At 41.1% G+C, this 20,894-nt stretch overlaps 1 protein-coding gene across 9 annotated transcripts in view; it reads left to right on the forward strand.

Annotated features, from left to right (window-relative positions):
* Positions 1-20,894, forward strand: part of MTUS1 (microtubule associated scaffold protein 1) — a 107,779-nt gene that overhangs the window by 38,227 nt on the left and 48,658 nt on the right. For 5 of the 9 annotated variants that reach the window (XM_083630135.1, XM_083630132.1, XM_083630133.1 and 2 more), the window contains 4 exons: positions 3,478-3,663; positions 11,160-11,294; positions 13,517-13,621; positions 14,971-15,021. In XM_083630135.1, coding sequence (XP_083486261.1) covers positions 3,478-3,663; positions 11,160-11,294; positions 13,517-13,621; positions 14,971-15,021 — 477 coding nt within the window. The remainder of the gene's footprint in view (positions 1-3,477; positions 3,664-11,159; positions 11,295-13,516; positions 13,622-14,970; positions 15,022-20,894) is intronic. The other 4 variants (XM_083630137.1, XM_083630139.1, XM_083630138.1 and 1 more) reach the window with 1 other exon arrangement.

Genomic DNA, 20,894 nt, shown 5'->3' on the forward strand with positions numbered 1-20,894 from the left:
TTAAAAATCTTTGCAAAGCCCTTAGCAGATCACATCCTAGGATGCAACACTATAAGTCACCTAAGTGCATCTGTATATCATTTCTCATTATTGTCCAAAGGATGGCTTAGGTTCTCATCAGCATTTTTGAGAAAGTAAAGTTAGCTATCAGCGTCATAAACAATGAAGTAAGCCTGATTGCGGTGGACTGTATTGCAGGAGGAAATAAATTATGATCGGCAGCTGCCTAAAAAGTTCTGCCCTGACTAAGGTGCTGAAATAGTGTAAGTATTGCATTTCTCAAACATCAATTTCATATCCTCCGTGCAAGATTTGGACAGAGAAAGCTTCGGTTGATCTATTGCACACCTTGGTGTTTCTTATCTGAAAACTGAATCTATTGCATTGCCACCAGCAAGAAAAAACTCTAAAATGGGATGAACACAGGGAAATTTCCGCCATCAAACCTAATGACTAATCCTCTTCATCCAGATGTCAAATGTTTAGAAGCATTTGATAAGCTCAGAAGTTAAGAAGGCTCATCAATCTTTCTCTATTCCTTGCCAAAGGATATTGTGATGCCTGTTTGCATGATGAGGGGCTGAAAGTCCAGTGGCTGCCAAGATTTTTAAAAAATAGTAACAACAATCGAAATAGCCCATGTAAGCCATTAGAGTTTAATCTAGGCGATTTGGGGGTTTTGTTTTGGTTTTTTGTCACCCATAACTATTTTTTGCCAGGGCTTGAATCCAGAGAGAATAAGATCTCTGAACAAGGTTGCTCATACAGTGAGTTTCTACCCTATCCCCATGGTCTGATGCATCAATAGACTAGAAACAGGACCCTTATTTTAATTAGTATTAGGATGAAGCTTGTCCAAAATAAATGCATTTAAAATTGGTCATGCACCTGTTTCTGATATACAATTCCTACCAGTCATGTTTGCTGATACTTGTGTGGTTCCATTTTCCGTCAGCTTCCGGGACATCCATCATGTGTGTATGGTTTTTTGGTTTTTTTTAGATGCAGCATTGGTAAAACAAATCCATATAATCTTCTTATTATTTTTAAAAGTGCTGTTGATCTTGTTATATGCACCCATAATAACTTTGTTCCTGAAGCACATAGCATATTAGAGTGGATTTTTGAGGAAACTGGTGGTAGGAGGGAGGGGATTAAAACCCACCCTCTCTTGGGGGCTTCTACACCAATGCTAGACAGTGGTAACTCGGGTTACATACGCTTCAGGTTACAGACTCCACTAACCCAGAAATATTACCTCGGGTTAAGAACTTTGTTTCAGGATGAGAACAGAAACCGTTCTTCGGTGGTGCGGCGGCAGCGGGAGGCCCCATTAGCTAAAGTGGTGCTTCAGGTTAAGAACAGTTTCAGGTTAAGAACAGACCTCCGGAATAAATTAAGTACTTAACTTGAGGTACCACTGTATTACAGTTGATGTAGTGTCCTTTTTTAGTCATGCATGCTACTTGTGCTTTCTATTTTTCCAACAGCAGGGTTCACTGTCCACTCATTTGATGATGGTTTACTTGGATAAAGTCAGTTTAGAATGTAGGGAGAAAAAACAATGAAATAGCTGTCTGGACCCCCCCCCCGTGGTTTTTTTGGTCTTATTTTTTTTTTTTTTAGATCCACTAGTAACATATTTTATTCTTGGTTTTTCCCCCTGCCAGACAAATCTTGTAATGTCTCTTTGCCACTCCTTGAAGCATTCTGTTCAATGGATCTGTTCAAAATAAAAACAGCATTTTTGATAGCACACCCATCTTAATAACTGATATTCTTCCCAACAATGAGAGGTTCATACTCCCACAAACTTCCAAATTTCTCTTAATTCCTGTCCTTATTTAAATATAATTGTCCTTAAATATATTTATATTTTTGGGTGTAAATTACGCTCCTAGGTATTTGACCTTTTTCTCAATTAAGAGTCCTGTCGTGTCTAGTAACTCCTTTTTTACTTGATCTGTTCAAGTTGTTTACGTTAAAACAGCTAGTTAACAAAATTCAAGTGGTAGAGGCTTTTCTTTTGGGAATTATGGGACTAGAGTTACCTAAGCAATATCAAAATATATTTATGTATGTGACCACTGCCACTCGAGTGACTTTTGCCCAAAGATGGAAAGAAGAAAATGTTCTAACCAAAGAAGAATGGCAACAGAAGCTATTTAGAATACTCAGAAATGGTGAAACTTACCGGAAGAATAAGAAACAAAGATGATAAACTTGTTAATATAGAATGGAAACCGTTTGTTGAATATTTACAAAAAAAATAAATAAATTCAGACATTAGCAGGATTAAAGTGAAAATGTGCAGTGACAGAAAACATATATTGATTATCTGGGATAAATAATAAATACGGTTAACTTGGAAATGCAGTAAAAAGTATAGATATAGGAAACCACAGAAAGCGGGGGGAGGGAAGTCAAAATATGATGTGTGGAATAATTTGAATCTATGTTTGGTGTTGGTTGTAAAATGAAAAGTATAAATAAAAACAAATTCAAGTGGTAAGTAAAACTGCAAAAGCTATTAGGGTTCCTATGCTATCTTACAGTGCCATCTGGTGTTGAGATTTGGCGGCATTGTGTTTTGTATTTATATGTGTGTGTGTGTTTTAATCGCCTTTGCCAAATTTGTGCTTTTGAGATTCTGTCTCTCAAACAGAACTAATCTTTTAACCGGCTGACTTAAAAATGGAATTGGGCAGCTGATGATTTTGCAGGAGACTTTCAGGGCATGAAATGCCATCATTTCTAACAATTCCCCTCCGGTGAGCAGCAGTGCTTCTTGCCAACCTCTAAACCCCCTGAAGTCTCATAGAGTTGGCACAGAGCTCTTGAATCTGCACACCTACCCCCCAGAACGGGTTAAAACCTACACTTTTGCAAATATCTCCAAGCCCACTTCTGGTCCTTAGGACTGTTTCTCAGAAATGATTAATAACTGGTGGTGCATTTAAGAAACTGGTGGTGCATTCAAGAAAGGTGTGTGCGGGTTGGGTTGTGGGTTCCAAACCCAGCCAGAATGGTGTGGAGGCTTGGGTTACAGGAGTTGTGCTGAAAATGTCCTTGCCACTGAAAATGCCTTTTAGAAAATACTGGCTGGGGAGACTACATTCAGACCCTCATACAGTCATTTAAGTTCGTTATCTTCTACCTTATCTTGCCACTCCGAGCTTCTTGCGGAAAAAACAGGAAACAATGTGATAGATGCTGATATTTGCCTACATTGTACATCCTTATTTTGGGACATTTTAACACAAACAGCTCTCCAGAATCACACCTGTTAGCTGTCATGATTTTTAGCTTCTGCCACATCATGATATGTATTCTTACATATGTAGATCTCCTCAGCTTACTAATGCCTTAATGAGACAAAAGCAATGCTTTTTATTTTATTTTTTAAAAAACAACTGTTTTAGAGATTACTACTATTGTAATCTTTGTTAGTGACTCACTCCCTTTTTATGCTGGCAGGAACAGAAACGTGTTCTCCCAAGGGGAGGCTTGCATCTGTGAAAGCCTTGCCAGGATCTTGGACCAGTTCTGCTAAGCCGAGTCCCAAATCAAAAGTGCCTGTCAAAGGACAAGGAATACGGAGAACACCTAGCATTTCCTCTGTCAGTAGCACTCAGAGTGACCAAAGTACACGCAGCAATAATTGTAAGTCATTTTTTTGTTAATCTCTTTAAAAAAAAAATTGAATAAAACCCTAAACGGCTTAAGTCTGTCCTTATGGCACTGATGGCGTTGTGGCTGTCCTCATCCTTGAGATGTTATCCTAAATAACAGGTAGAAAACAATAACTGGAAAATGCTCATGTTGTTGGACCTCCTGATGTTTGCAAATGTGTACCTATGTCACTGAGCAGGCAACACAATCCACCAATGGCAATGGAAATAACTTGTGGTTTAAGACTAGCTTTCATTGTAGTACGTGGTCTTTATGTACAACATTGTTCCTTTCTGATTTTACAGCAGGTGTCTTCGTTTTGTTAGGCTTTCAAATAAGTTGCTGCTTACGAGCTTAGACCAATTTTTACAAGCACGCCGTTTAAGTACCATTAAGGAATTAATACTAAACAGCCCCCTGACAAAGCTTAACTGTTGCCTGCTTTGATACTGCCTTAAACTGTAGGGATTTTTTTGGGGGGGGATGTAGCAATGGTGCTACATATTGAAGCAGCTCAAATCTTCTATATGGCGAGGAGAGATTTTATGCTAAAACCTTGTTGAGCTGAGGAGGCAAACTGCAGCATAGCTTTTTTTTTTAAAGGTTTATTGCATTTCCCTTTACTTCCTCTTTCCTTTAAAACAAACATTCCCTGTGCACTATTTTCTTAAAAAACATTTAAATTTTGCATCATTCATCTCTCCTACAAACAGATTGGCTCTGAACAGACAGCCATGTTGGAGTTTTTTTTTTGGCTGCACAGTTTACTACGGTGCCTGACTCACCTAAGGAGGTTGTAAATGCTCTGTTCCGTTTTTTTCTTATACTCTGCTCGTAACAAAGGGGAGGTCTTTTTGCTTCATAACAAAGAAATGTGGTGGTCTCCTTTTCAGATTAATTGACGACTCTTTCTTAGCTTGATGGCTAGTTGGCTTAATCTGTTTTGTCTCCTGCCTTGAAGCTTACAATTTTTTTCCACTCTAATTCACTAAGAGCAAGCGTGGGGAATACGAGAGAGGGTTGAACATGGCTGCAGTCTTTCGGGCTTTGAGCTTGCTTTGATCATTTTAAATGACTATACCAGGAGGACTTCGCAGTTGCACAGAAACTGACTTTTCTCCTCATATTTTCACCAATTCTACCCTAACGCCACCGGCAGATTCAAGGAGCCACTGCGATATTACCTTATTGACCTTGCTGGTAGTGGGATCTTACAGCTTTTGTATAATCCCTTTGTTAGCCACATTTACTGGGAGAAGAAGTAGGTGATCATCCTTTTTAAAAAATATATATATATATTCAGGGGCAGAATGTGTTGAGTTATTGAATAAAATGAATGTGTTAATTCTGCATGTGTTAATTCTGCATTGCTTTTTAAAATTGTGATTTAGGGAGAGGGGGAGGAGGCTGAATGTGTTCGGTTTCTGTCTAACAAATGTAAGCCTGACCTGCCGTCTAGAGCCGTAATGAAATCTGGGGGATATTTTAGCCGAATGCATTTCCAACTGTAGAGCTTTGTTGTTTGGATATTGCATCCTTTCTCCCCCCCCCCTTTTTATTTCAGACTTAATTTCACACCCACTCCTTCCCAAATGTGTGTGTTTGTTTGTGTGTGTGTGAATGTATGACTTTACTGAGCGCAGTTTGGAATCAGACGCATCAACAGCCCATGGGAGACACCATACAATCTTACACTGATACATTTTTGGAGCATTCTAAGGTCAAAGTAAGATGCGGTTGGAATTTAAAAAAACAACAGTGCATATCTGTAAAACGACCTTTTTCTTAAAGCAAGTGGAAAGTAAAAATTCTGTTGCTTTGTGTGCCCAATGCTTTATGTCATTTTCTCTCACTCTCTCTCTTTTTAAATGTAGTTTCTGCAGTGTGTGTGTGTTTTGAGATTGGGCTGTTTTTCTTTCTCTTACCCCCCCCAACCCCTGCCCACCAGCCGCCACCACCGGTTTTAAGGATACTGCCTTCCCTTCAGCATGGTTGAAACTGAGTTTATGCAGAGTTTTCAATAGAACTGTTCTTATGCTATAGTCAGAGGTGGTGTTTCAGATATGCTGGAGAGGGCAATGAGATGAGGAAGGAAGAAAAAGGCTGCCTTATGAATACCTTGTACCATAACAGCATTATTATTTTCATTATTAGCCGCTTTGGGGGGGGGACTGCTGAAGTGACATGAACAAAATAAAATATAAATGAATAAAATCAATTAAAAACCAAATTTAAACTATGTACCATTCAAGAATACAGAAAGGACTAGTCCTCCCTCTTCTCCACATGCCCCCAAAGTGTGGGTTAATAATAATAATAATAATAATAATAATAATAATAATAATAATAATATTTATACCCCGCCCATCTGGCAACAGAATATTAAAAACACAATAAAATATCAACATTAAAAACTTCCCTAAACAGGGCTGCCTTCAGATGTCTTCTAAAAGTCAGATAATAGTTTATTTCCTTGACATCTGATGGGAGGGTGTTCCACGGGTTGGGCACCACTACCAAGAAGGCCCTCTGCCTGGTTCTCTGTAACCTCGCAGTGAGGGAACTGCCAGAAGGCCCTCGGAGCTGGACCTCAGTGTCTGGGCTGAACAATGGGGGTGGAGACGCTCCTTCAGGTCTACTGGGCTTAGCTTGGTGCCTAAAAACGGACAGTGATGGTGCCAGACATGGAGAGCATTCCACAGACTGGGAACCACTACTGAAGAACTTTGTTCTCATATCTCCACCCTTTGCACCTCTCTTGGATGTGGCACATAGAAAAGGGCCTTTGATGAAGGCTGTAGGGTCTGGGCTGGTTCATGTGGGGGAGAGGTAGTCTTCGAGGTCCTAAGATGCACTTTGAATTGAACCTGGAAACTTAACCGTTAGCCAGTACAGATGTACCGGAAGTAGTGTCACAGGCTCAGATTTTCTGGTCCCAGTTACTAACCTACTCTCTGAATTTGCCTTAGCTGTAGCTTCCAAATTGTCTTCAAAGGCAGTCCCACATATAATGCATTGCAGTAATCTAACCTAGATCTTACTTGAGCATAGACAGCTGAAGCTAGATTATATAACTATTGGCAAGTTTATTAAGTGTGTTTTCCTCCTTGCAGTGGAACAGTTGTATTCTCAACAAATAGAGTAAACTATGTCTTCATTAACAAGACTGAGAATGACCGCTGGGCTTGGAATTCTAATAAAAATGAATGTTGGCATTTGCACAGCAAATTTGTTATCTTGCTGGATTATGTTAAATTCTGATAAACCTGGCATGTACAGGTTTTGCCTCCAAACAACTCAGCAAGTTTGGCCTTAGCTTAAGGTAGTCAATTTCTCACATGAGTATTGGAATAATTTTTCTTAATCTTTTAGTGATACAACAATATGGAAAGGTTAAGCCTGAAAATTAATAGGTTTTAGGGCTCATTTAGCCAGCTTCTGTCTTGAACAGGCTGATCTGTCCATCTCGGGTAGCAGGATACACGTGGAAGATGAAAATCTGGTCCATTTTTCTTTTTCTTATATTTCCTGGCCACTGAGAAGGTACAGAAAATGATATACTCCTGAAAAATGAGCTAAGTCAGCAGCCTGCATGCTATTAATTGGTTATTACCATCCTGGCATAGGCTAAATCACTACTGAGGACATTTGAAAATTATTTGATTGCACATTTCATTCAGGCATATTAGTTTATATTACACTGTGCTAATTCCCTTTGAACAGTATCTTTAAACACTGTTACGGTAACAAGACTCCTTGCAAAGACCCAGTGCATTGCTATCACTAAACTAGGTCAGTAGACCACTCTTTCATCATTATGAGTTCTGACATGCAGCAAGAATTGAAACATCAGATCTGCGTTGCCAGCAAACACGTATTCTAAATGTAATTAAATGGGTCTTCTAAAAAAAAACAACCCCCCCCAAAAAACATTAATGTGCATTGAAGGTTTTGTGAGTTAGGGCCATGGGAAGGAGAGTAAGTTGTGAAAGCCCGTTGCCTTATTTGACAGACTTGTGTTGTACTAATCCAATCTGAGTAAACACATTTGTAATATGATTTTAAGTCAGCTGTGCAGGGTGGTGTTTTTAAAAAGTGTTATATTTTGTGGTGTTTTTTTAAATGTTGGAACTGTGCCATCTTGAAGAAACCAAGTGCCATGCTGTCTTTTTCCATATGTATCTATCAATACCATTAGATCGTTAGAGTTCCATCCCTATGCGCCTTCTCTGTAGGAGGTCAGGAGGGTAGAAATGAAAGAAAGTGCATTTTATGTGGCAGTCTCTCCATTTATGAAATGCTCTCCTTAAGAGGTCTATCGGATGCCAGCCTTGTCATCATTTGGGTGCCAAGCAAAGGTGCTTTGTTTTCCCAGGCATTTGGGTAGCACCAATTATATAGTTATACAGTTAAAGCTTTTTTTAAAACAAAACTAAGCTTCTGTGATTTTTATTTATTGTATTTATTTTTTCTTGGCTGTAAATCACTTTAGGTGGGAAGCAATACATAAATTCAACAACCGAAGCTAACAAGTTGTAATGATAGAATAGCCTAAATGTTTTTGCAGCAACACAACCATGGGTAGGCAAACTAAGGCCCGGGGGCCGGATCCAGCCCAATCGCCTTCTAAATCTGGCCTGCGGACGGTCCGGGAATCAGCGTGTTTTTACATGAGTGGAATGTGTCCTTTATGTAAAATGCATTTCTGGGTTATTTGTGGGGCATAGGAATTCATTCATTCCCCCCCCCAAAAAAATATAGTCCGGCCCCCCACAAGGTCTGAGGGACAGTGGACTGGCCCCATGCTGAAAAAGTTTGCTGACCCCTGTAATATATCACCAAGTGCCACAACAAAGAAAGAGTGTTTGGAGGACTGTAAATAATTTAAATACTAGAGTCACTTTCTGCTTCATTTAATAGATGCTTGTTATTGGCTGACCATATCTTTTCTGTAACATTCAAAGGGGTTTTACACATCACGGTAAACATGACCCTGGGGTCTGGACTAGTTGAGTGGTTGATATGCATTGCTTGACATGTGAATGTCCTTCAAAAATTATAGCATGGATATGCCTGGCCAGTTGTAGAAACTTGGGGACCAGTTCTTTTCCGTAATTTGTGAAGTATCTCTTAGTTCATTCAAAATGAACATAGTGGATGTCAAAATGTCAAAAAAGCAGTACTTTTTTCTGGGGGGGGGACTCAGGGGGACGCGTACCCCTAAACATTTTGTGAATCTAAGTTTGGCCTCATTGAGGGGCAGTATTTCAATATGAGTAGGAAAATGAGAGTACCGTTAAACATTTTTTTTTAAAGAAAAAAGCACTGATTAGAAGTATGTGGATTTTTTTTTTTTAATCTACCAGATTCTTCGGAAATGAGTGGCTCTTAGCTATGGAAAGTTGCATGCCAGCGCTTTCATGACTTCTTTAAGAATTATTGTCAAATGATTTTCACCAAAATCCCATATGCTGCCCAAATGAGCAGTTTCCATTATTGTCCCACATTCTGTATAATGTCCATCCTTGTGTTAAAAAACACTGAAACACTAAACATACAACATTCACAGTGAACAATAGGAACATAGTGCTAGGATCTTACTGTGACCATAGAGAAAAAGAAGTCCAGACAGTACACTGGTGCTTCCTTCTTTACAGGTGCTGTTTTTGTGTTTCAAGCATGTGGTGTCTGAGTATCCATATGCAGGCTTTCATGGCTGTCGGCTTGACGGTTGTTGTTTTTCCTTACTAAATCCAGCAGAACAAAATTCCCTTTCCCTTTTGTTGGTGTTGCTTTCCTTTTCCACCAAGGTAAATTGCGTTGGTGCAAAATAAGGGCACGATCTTAAAATAAAGTGAGCAGGCTTTTAAATAGAGATTTGGACTAAAGAATGAACAATGTAGAAGTCCTCAACATAACTGGATTGCTGTAGTTTTCAAATACCTGCAGTAAGGGGACTGGGATTTGGCTGCTCCTGCAAATGTGGCTACACATCTCCTGCCAACCCTATCTAGTAGGGTTTCGATACTGGTGTAAATCATGATCCAGTCGGAAGGAACGTGAGCAGGCTGAAGTTATGCACAGGAGAAGGAAGGGGTTGTGATATCCCATGATTTAAGAGATCAGGAATGTTGTATGTACACATGCCTTTATTGTGGCAGAAGCTTTTTGCAGGCTAGGGCACATTTTATAAGATACATACATGTTTTATTTCCTTGTGATCATGTGCTGTATATAGCAGGTATGAGCTGCAAGCAGTATTGTTCCAGGATTTTTAAAATTCTTCATTTTTGGTTAATGGGCAGCATGCCATTGGCTTTGCTATTTGCAAGCAAAGCCCCAGTGGGAGATACTTTTTTGCAGTATGTTTGAGAGGAGTGAAGAAGCATCTTGGAAAGCGAGTGCTATTTTCATATGAAGCAAAAATCGAAAGTTTTCCCCCTGAAATGACTAGTGGTAGACATCTGGAGTTGGTGTGTTTCCTCCAGCTTCCTCCTCTCCACTCCTTACGGGTGCTCAGAGCACAGACAACAGTGGCTCACTTTGTTTAAAAATAGGAATTTCCCAATAGGAAAAACTTTGTAAAAACTCTGCCTTGTTTTATGAGGACGTTTTATGGATAGCGGGATGAATAAAGATGCAGAAGGGATACACTAAATATTGGGCAGTTCCTGAGATTAAGAAAGTGGCTATATAAGCTAATAATAATAGTGGTAAGAATAATGTAATGCTACAACTATAGTGCCAAATAAATGAACAGTCCAGGGAAGCAGGCCCATTGTGTAGAGTAACTGGGAAATTATAAAGGAACAACAATATAGAGGGAGGAAAATAGATCTGTAGGAAGAATAATTTTGGAACTCCTTTCGGGAGTGTACTGTAATGAAAACGTGGTAGCTTGTCTCAGTCCTCTTACAATAGCCACCTAAAATTAGACAATACACTATGGCGTTGTTAAACCAGATATGCATCTTTGTATGAGGGATGCCTCCCTACGAGTAAGTGTTTGTGTGTTGGAGACTGGTGGATTGACTAAATCTATGTACACAAATGGAGCATATGCATGTTACATTGCAATTATTTACACAACGGTTTTGTAGTTGTTTCCTTTGGGTCCCTAGGTCTAGGTATGAGCAGCCCATCAGCAATGATAGATGGGGTTCCACTTTCAAACTTTGTGGCACCTGATGCTAAGTCTATCTTAACACTGTAAGGAATACCAGAGTTTAATGTGCCTGTTGACTCTCCATGTACAGATATATTTCTAACAACAGAGGATAAAACTTGATACATCTGAAAGTGTATTCCATAATAAATTTGTTAGTCTTCAAGCTGCCACAAGTCTTGTTGTGTTTGCTGCTGCACTATAACATCAAGACTTCTCTGATAGCAAAAAAGAGTTTCAAGTGTTGAATATTTGGCATGTATTTTCTTGGTATGTGGTACTTAAACTTAACTTCTTTATGGCTTGCATTTTTCCTTTATAGCTACAAGTGCCACAATTATAATCAGAAATGGAGAGTGGCCTTCGAAATCGTCTTGTCAGAATGGCACAGCTGAATCCATCTTTCTAAAGCCCATTCCTAGGCCGAGAGTGCTTTCCCTGAAAAGCACCCCAAAAGGTATCTCATCTCTTAAGCTTCACTTTTATTCACTTTTATTCAAGCAGCTCCCATGTCCTTGCTGCCACTTCATCCTTATGAACTCCAGCCTTTGTCCCCCGCAGACAGGAATAAATATGGCAGGGGTGATGGGGCTCAATTAAATCTTAGATCCCAGGCCCTTGGAATAATGTGCCCTGCATTGGCTGGCCTGTTCCCTTAAAATTTGCTCAGAGTGTAAATAGAGCCCACAGCCCCTTGCCTCTCCCAGAGAACATCTGATCTTTAACAACCCTGATCCTAAGCTGCAGTAGCATGGACCAAAATGATCTTGGCATGTGGGAATTTACAAGAATTACTGAGCTTGGCCACCATACACTTCAAACCCAGAAATCAAAATTACCCAGTTTTATATAAAATAGGAGGAAGGGAAGGACACAAAGGGTCAAAACAGAATACTGAAAAACAATCAGAGCTCTGTGGCTAAAAATTTGACTGATCCCAAGCTATTTGTTTGATGATAGCATAATTGTTCTCAGTCTAATTAGGAGTGTGGTTGCAGGCTCTACAATGGTCAGTGATAGATAAATGTAGCATTGTAGAGTTGTAAGGGACCACAAGGCTCATCTAGTCTTACCAATATATTTCCTGGACCCCTACATTAGGAAGGGGACGGACCCTGATGTGAGGGCAGGGACAAAGACTCGTCGTTGGTCAGGCAGTCTCCAGTGAAGCAGAACCCAGATATTTTGACAGGTAGAGGTTTGGCGTCACTCTGGGATCAGAGGAAGATAGTTATCTCAGGTGTAAATTGTCACTGGGATCTCCCATCTCCCTGCCAGATAGTTTTAAATATATACATTATGGCTCTGAAGGCTTTAGTGGCAAATCCATTCTAGCCTTGCTCAGGAGGGGCAGGAGGAGACCAGTGCCTTACATGACAAGCCCTACATATTAGTTCTGAGATTTATGACTCTTGCAAGCTTAAAAATAGAAAAGATGGGATATTTTAATTTTAAAAACCAGGCATATGTTTTCCTTCAGTAAGCAATATGCGATGAGGAAGCTACCAAATTGCCAGCAATGAAGCACATGCTGGAACGTTGATGGATGATTGTCTAACTGTAGCTGAGGAGTACGTCTGCTTGTTTAAATACCAGCAGTGTGCTACTGTACAAACCATAGAAGTGCGTAGTCCCAGCCAAGAATTCTTACAGGTCACGCTAGGCAGCTGAAATCAGTGGAAGGGAAAAGGTCAGAGGCTAATTAAATGACTGCCATGTGATCTCTTCCAGTGATCTCTTCCAGCACAAGATTAAAATAGGTGATCATCTTTGTGGGTGGGGGAAGAGAACCCTGAAACTATTGCAGCTTAAATGACCAGGGGCGGGGGGAGACAGCCTAATGTCTTCATAATGATTTTTCTAAGCTGGAAAGCAGTGTTCAGGCAAAGACCAGCATGGTAATTTAGACAAGGACTGACCACATTTACCAAAAATCTCCCTAGGCAGAAGAAATAATCAGAATCCCTAATATTGATTTTTCTTTTCCTGTAAATCATATGGAATGTTCTTTATGTGGAAAACACTTGATCGATTCGGCAGTATTGTCACAGAACCTTGAATAGTTCCAGGTGTGATCTGGAACTTAGCAGAATGTAGTCCCTTCTGCTGATAAATTAAAAGTACAATTAGCTGCAGTCTTGTGTGGGAGAGAGAAAAATCTTAGGGCTGTTTGGATGATACCCTCTCTTTATAGTGTGTGTATGGTGGGGGAGAATAAGCATGCAAACCCAACATGCTCTCCTGAACTTGCTGCACGTAAAAGTTGGGTGGAGAGAGAAGTACTGTCCAAACAGTCTTTCTAGGCATCCTGAGAAATGGGACTGGTATTGCTACTCTGTGTACTCCCCCCTGTTACCCTTTGTAATTTCTAGTTGAATAGAAAGCATGATGAGACTGACACCATGTTGGGCATTGTCCCATCTCCAGCTCAGTGCATTATGTCCTTCTAGGCCTTATGGGGGGAAAGGGGTTGACATGGTGTGGCAGCAGTTTTTTTAATTTTTATATCATTAGGAGCACAGTCAAATCATTGATCCATCTAGCTCGGCATTGTCTACACTGATGAGTGGCTTTCTAAGGTGTCAGGTGGTTTGTATAAAGTTTACAGATGCATTGGATACTTTCATTATATCAACGTCTAATTTATTTGTGGGGGTGTCTTTTTCCTTTTTTTTAAAGGAGTGAAAAGCAAGTTGAGCTCGGTGAGCCAATGTCTGCCAAAATCTTCTGGGGCACTTCTTCCAGGAAGGAAAACCAGAGATGCAAGAGGGAATCAGCAGCTGGGTAAAGTATTAGTCCCATTTTTGTTTGCGTGGTGATATTAGTTAAGGTTATAAGTTCATCTGTGTTATCTACAACATCGTTTCTATCCAAATGGCTCAAGGATTAATTAACTGGCATGGTGCTTATACAATATTATAATGTTAGGAAACATTACTTGTCTTGGATTTTGCAGATTTTGCTCAACCCTGGGCATCTAAGCACTGGTGTTGACTAAGGCAAGTGTACCTGTGTGTTTTTCCCCATTTACTTTAAAGCTTAAGTTTATGCTTATTCCACTGAGTGGAAATGCTTATTGGTGCGTGTAAGAATTGTTGTATTCTATGATGGCAGTATCCATTTTGCTATTTGTTCCACCTAGGGAACTAAATTTGTAGATAAATGTTGTGGATAAAGTAATAGGTTTCCAAACAACCATTACAAACCTGCAAAAACAGTGCTGACTTTCATTCATTTAAGTTAATTGTTCAGAACGGGGAAGGATTTTTTAAAAAGAAGTTCAGAATGATGCATAGCAGCATGAGGAACCATGCATATATTAACCTAATTTTGTTACCTAGTCTCAGAATAGTGGCGGTGGTGGTTGTTGTTTTTAAGGAGCATTTCTTCTTATATAGAGAGAAAAGAAAAAATGCGCAGAAATCAAGGCTTATGCCTTTAAACATGGAATAATACATGATGATGCTAACAGTGAAACAGTATGCAGTATTGTAGTTTGGAAAAGCCTGTCCTCCTAGTGATAATTGCATATTCACATTTGCCGATAACATACCATGTCACTTCTCAGCAAGGCAAAATGTATAATTGGGAAGATTTAGCATATCCCTGCTTCTTAAATCCACTCACTGTATGACCAAGTACTTTAAAAAATAATCTAAAGGGAGCCTGAAAAGTTTAAAGATAATCCACTTAAGCCCAAATATATATGCTTCATACAAGCACATGTAACAGTTGCCTGGCAGCTCCTTCCTAGCTGGAGAAACTACTTTGAGTAGTGCGGGCAATAGTTAGCTGCCTGCAACTCCAACCGTTAGTTATTTGCCTCAACCCTACAAATTTCACATGCATGGCTTCCCTCCAAACATGCACATGAAATCCTATGTTGGCAGGGAGTTGCTCAGGAGAATGAAACAATTTGGAGTACAATCCTGAGAGGGGCAAGTGTCCCTCCAACTTCTGAAGTAGCATTTTCTGTGTTTTTTGTTTAGTATTGGTTGTATAGAATGAGCCATTTGGCTACGTTTGGGTATGTTGCCTTTGAGGAGTAGCTTGATCCATAAGGATACTGTGTGCATTTTATTTCCTTTTTTTAAAGAGTATGACAGTTCAAGTTTTTTTTTTGTCTTTTGCAGGACCTTCAGGACAAAATGTACCTCGAAGTTTATTGTCTACATTCAGTTCTGGTGAGTTCAATCACTCCCTTTTGTTCCTAAAAGTATTGCGCTAGCAGGGAGGAGTTCCAGTCCTGATCCTAAGTATATTTTATGGTGGTGTTCTGGGTGAAGCAGTTGGCGAAAACTTTAGTGTTTTTTGTTTCCTGGACCTTTTTTGATATGAGACTTTTATACTGGTAGTATGACATCTCTGTTGTCCAAGCATGGGAAACCTGTGACCCTCCAGGGGTTGTCTTTATCATTTGCTACAAACAGAAGTCATGGTTCCATTCCCCACTGAGAGTCTTCCAGTGTGGGTTGAGTTCTGAAATTAGGTTTAATTCTGTTTCCAGAGCTTGGTTGGGGGAAAAGCTCATGGGGAGAGGCAAGGCAGGGGGTGTATTCAGCACCCTTTCTGCTCATTAGCTTTTGCGTCACATGCTCCTTGCTTCATACATGATTTGGGTGGGCCTGCTGCCAGAATTCCATCTCATTTGGCCCTGATTTGTAACTCTGTTTTTTTTAATAAGGCTTAATTCTTCCCCTGCAAATGCCCCTTATGTTATTTTTAATCTTTTCCTCCCTCCAACTGTGCTCTGAAACCAGAGGCAACTTTAGATGAGGAAAATCAGGAGGGCTGCAGGTCATTCATAGGTAGCATACACATACGGTAAGAAATAAAACACTGCCTGCTGTTGGTCCTCTCTACCCTCTTTTGTGTTAGCTTTGCGCAAACACTCTTATCAACATGTTTGCCAATGTTGTAATCAATCTACAGAACACTAATTCCTTCTCCAATGGGAGTTCCCATCCTGTTCTAACTATAGCAGCTTCAGGGGGGCATATTGTGTTGGGACTGTGACATGGGAGGAAAGAGTTAACAGCTCCACTGCAACTCGGGCCCTGATTGGCCCATCCACATGCACCTGCTATTTAATATCTAAATCATGCAGGTGACAAGTTTACCATCACATTGAGGTTGACATAAAGCTTAGAGAACCAAACGTACTTTACCAACCAGACCAGCTAAACTGATGTTCTGAATCCTGTTTAGCATATAAGAAAGTATTTGAACTAAAATGTTGGAGTTGATAGCATCTGATGTAATTTGTATGTAATGCCAAATACAATTTGTCATTGAGCAACACAGCCTTCATATATTTATCTTTGATTGTAGTCTGCAGTGTAGAGGTTAAGCCAGCAATCTGCATGTAGTAAGATGTTCACTTGCCATTTCCAAGTCTTGTAGACCTGCCTTCAGTTTTAGAGCTCAGCAGTAAATAATGCATTTGGTGAAACCTTCATTTACCTTAATGGTTCTGTGTGTCAACGAAGAGTGATGAATGGCATGTGCTGAATTAGAAGTGCTACTTATAACATGAAATGTTAATTATAGATGCCTTAGTGATACTGGATTCCTCAACGCAGAGGTCTAAAAAGGTTCCTAGCGTTGTCAATTGCTCTTGAAGGCTTCTTCCTGTTGACTCGGTAGTTCAATGTTAATCATGATTTACTCAAACTGATTGTCTCTTTATTGAATCAGGATTAATTGGTAGACCCAAAATATTAAGGGACGTGAGCAGACTAAGAGTTATTCTGTATATGCAGCATGAGACAAATATTTGCACAACAGTACCTCTGCAGATGTTAACCACATTCCTGACACCTAGTAAATGCCTCATGGAGCAGTGTTGCAATGATAATTGTACAGGACTCCACACAGTATTTAAGCATTATGTTTACATCTAGGAATTCCTGCATTGCAGGAGGTTGGACTAGATGATCCTTGGGGTCCCTTCCAAATCTACAATTCTATGATTCTATGAAATCAAAGGCTCCTGTAAATGATGGGAACATTTTTAGGTAAATTTCACATGAAAAGAGTTGCTGTGTCTTTAAATTCTGTGTCTTTCCGGTCATGTACTCAGATGTGATTGGATTATTTTTTTTCTGAGATTGGATTGGACGGTGAGATTCTGAGAGCAGTTGAGCCATTGGCGTGAAGGTGGAAGATTCAGTTAGGCAGTTGGCAGCTGTGGGTTGATGGATGAAAAAGGGAGATCTCTTTGGAAAATGAGGATAGGAGCATTCTTGTACCTAGTATATATTGACTGTGAGGTCTGGGCCTTGTAATGTAAGGAAGTTAGCAATAAATTGGATTGTATTCTGTCTTGTTTTGTTTGAATTCCTTCCTTGGCTTGGTTGGCTTCCTATAGAATGATAGGAAGTTCTTATTGTTATTTGAAAGGAGAACTATATACCTTGTTGCTTTTCCAGTGGGTTTGAACAAATTGTTTCTTCAAGGCAAAGGTAGAGAAATGCCAGAAAACCACAGTATGCCAATTACATTTTATTGGGCCTATCAAAAGTGCCACAAAACAGTGAGGAAACTCAAGTCCTTCAGAGCACTTCATGGGCAAAGGGTGTTAAAGGTGGGAAGAGAGAAAAACTGACTTCGTAAAGTCTGCCTTGTTATCAGTCTTATGAAGCAGTGTGGGAAGAGGTAAAGAGCGAACAATGTTTTTCACCACAGTTGAAAATATAAAATCTAGCAATTCTCCAGATCTGTCTCCAGACTTAAATGAAACACATGGGTTCATTTTGCCAGAGAGCAGCAGTAAGTAGTAAAGAAGGATGAGTCTTTTGCTTAAGGTTGGAGACAGATCTAGAAAACAGCTAGGTTCTACCTTCCAGACCCCGAGTCCCTGCAAGCAGCACATCCTCTTATCACCATTTCCTGGTCAGAACTGTTGGAAAGGTGGCTCTGGAAAAGTGCTGCAGAGCCTGCAGCTATCAAGTGTGCCAGGGAAAAAGTGGACAGAGTGATGTTGTGCAAGTTGCTGCAGGTGACAGGCTGTGCGATACGGCACTCTGGCATTACCTTCAACTACAATGCCCTCCTTGTTCAGGCCTGATGGCATGCATCCTTCCTATATGGGCAACAAAGGATAGCTTCTGAATATCACCTTCAGGACTGGTTGCCGGTATCAATGGCTTGGCAGCGAGTGGGCAGGAGGGACTGCTTTGTGTGGTGGATAAAACCTTGGGTTGCATTCTTAGTCTAGGCAAAGGGGGTGGACCAGCGCACTACCCTACTTTCCTGTGCCAAAGAACTGGGATAACCCAGTAAAGTGGTCTGGTTGGGAGTGCCTCTATTAGAATACCCAGACAGGGGTGGGTGGGTCTCAGACCCCCTACAAAATGGCATCCTGGAGGGACGTCTCCATTTGATGTGCATCATGGAGTGGTCCTTAACCCAGGATCGGTCCTGTTGGAATGATGAGCCAGCAGATTGGGCTGGTTGATACAGGATACGCACCCAATGTCTACACCAAGACCATATTACATCAGTAAAGAATAAAGTTGTGACCTATTTAATCCAAAGAACTGGCTTGTTGTGTCTTTATTACTCTGCCCCTGGTTTTGCTCAGGCATTTGCAGGTTTACTGTGCCTGGGCCTGCAAATACCTCTGTGTTAAGAAAGATCTGTCTTTTGCTTGAAGCTGGATAGAGACCTGGAGAACAAATTTTACATTGCTTTGTTGTTGTTCTTGAGGTCAGGAAGTTTCACACCAACCATTTGTGTGTTTGTTTCTTAAATTTGTATACTGCATCTGAAGGTCTCGGAGCAGTTCACAGCATAGAAATACAAAAATGAAAACACAAAATACATAATAAAAATGAAACCAAACCCATACCCACCCTCCCACAAAAACATTTTAAAGGACGTAGAATGTTAATCAGCCAAAGGCCTGATTATAGAGAAACATTTTGTAGTGAAGGTGCCAGGCTAGCCTCCCTGGGGAGAGCATTCCACAAAAGGGGGAGCCCCTGCAGAAAAGGTTAGTTCTTGTGTTATCACCCTCTGGCCCTCACCAGGGTTGAGGCACACAAAGAAGGGCCTCAGATGATGAATGCAGAGTCCAGGTCGGTCCTTGATATATTGTGGTCTTGACCCATTCAGGCTTCATAGGACAAACCAGCACTTTTAATTGGGCCCAGAAACTAATTGGCAGCCAGTGCAATTGGGTCAGGATCAGTTTAATATGCCAAGAGTGCTCCACAAAGCAGAAGAGGGCATTCAGGAGCGATCATGTCAATAGCTTGAGCCATTCGGACGTTCCAGAAGTTGGCCAGGGCTTTGACAGGAGCATCAGAGATATCAGCTGGAGAACTCCCCAGAGCCTTCTGTAAACCCATTGGCTCCATTAGCCTCAAAGGATAGAGCATGCTCATAGGTCCCCTGCCTCTGCAGAGGGGAAAAGGCGCTGAAAGCCTAAACACCAGCAGGAAGTGATCTGACCATGTCAAGGGGCTGATGTCAATATCCCCCCCCCCTTGTCAAGAAAAGAAGGTCCAGGATGAGGCCTGCCACATGCATTGGGCCGGTAACATGTTGGGACAGCCACATGGTGGTCAAGGCAGCCATGAAGTCCTCAGCTACCCCAGGGACAGTTGCCTTGGCATGGCTGTCCCAACAGTCTGGGAGTCCTCAACACCAACTCCAAGACCAGCTCTGTCAGCTCAGGCAGGGAGATAGCTGGGCAGCAAGGCTGGTGGCAAAGCAACAGAATCCCATATATGTCCTGATGGCCTGATGCCAGGAAGACACACTCTATTCCCCCCCACACAACTGAACAAAGAGCCTGGAGAGAGAAAGAGAAATTCTGTAGACCACAGCAACTCCTCATCCCAACTCTCAGGTCTTCTCTGATGCTGCACCAAGTACCCAGGTGGCCATAGCTGGGTGAGACCAACTCCACCCTGTTCACCCACCCAGGTCTCAGTGATACAGACCTCCTCATCCATAATCGGATCATGGGTGAGGGTGGTCTTGCTCAGAGCCGACCTGGCATTTAGCAACAGCAGCCGCAGACCTGAGGACAACTGCAGTTCCCCAGGTCAGAGGAAGGGTTGGCACAGTCACTAACTGCCTGTGCTGTGTGTTCTTTACCTGGCCTTTCCCATCTCCTACGCCATACCTCCCCCTACCCTGGATCACTGCGATTGGGGCCCCCTGGTCTCCCCAGCTCCTCTTTTCCCAGGTACATATTACGCCCCTTTATTAAAAAACCAGCAAAACTCCAAAATGGAAAAAAACACACCCACAGATTAAAAGCTGTATAAAAACAATTTAAACCAAGTCAATCAGTTGGGGGCTCTGCTGTTGTTTTTTATTGCCCTAACAGAAATTCCTAGACAATACCCAAGGTTGCCTTTGGGTGTTGGGTAACTGAAGGAAAGCAAAGCACAGCCTTCTGTAAATCTGATGTTTTGGGTTTAGAGTCACACCTACATATAGATAGATAACTGTTGACTTGTGAGTCCCTGCATGATGTGACATATTGGCTCAGTAGCAGATTTTTCTTCTTCTTTTAAAACCCATCTGCTATCTCTTCCTGAATTGGCAGGTTTCCTTTGGATGCCGTCTAAAGCATGCACCCTCTTATCTTAGGCTGTGTACACACAACATGTTTAAAGCACATCTGCTCCACCCCCCTCCAATCCTGGGAATTGTAGTTTAGCCCTCAGCACTACAGTTTTATCAGCACCCTTAACAAACTACAGTTCCCATTATTCTTCTTGGGTGTGTGTGTGTGTGTGTGTGTGTGTGTGTGGAATGTGATTTAAATGTATGGTGTGTACACAGCCTTAATCATCATGGCCTGGTTTGCATGTCATGCTATGCTAAGATAAGGGACCACACAGGCTCCTGGAGATGAAACTGGCATGCACTTGGCTCCTCCCTGATCCTTTTTGCTGCAGAACTGCACAGAACTGCTAAGCAAACATTTGTTCTTGGTTAGAGCTAGTGAATACTGAGCGGAGACCTTAATCACTGGGTCTGGATGGCACACTAAGCCAAACCTTGGCTTAGCTCAGCACCAAAATGTACTGGGAGG

The sequence above is a fragment of the Podarcis filfolensis genome (assembly GCF_964270895.1).
Source record: "Podarcis filfolensis genome assembly, chromosome: 9".
Classification (NCBI taxonomy): domain Eukaryota; kingdom Metazoa; phylum Chordata; class Lepidosauria; order Squamata; family Lacertidae; genus Podarcis; species Podarcis filfolensis.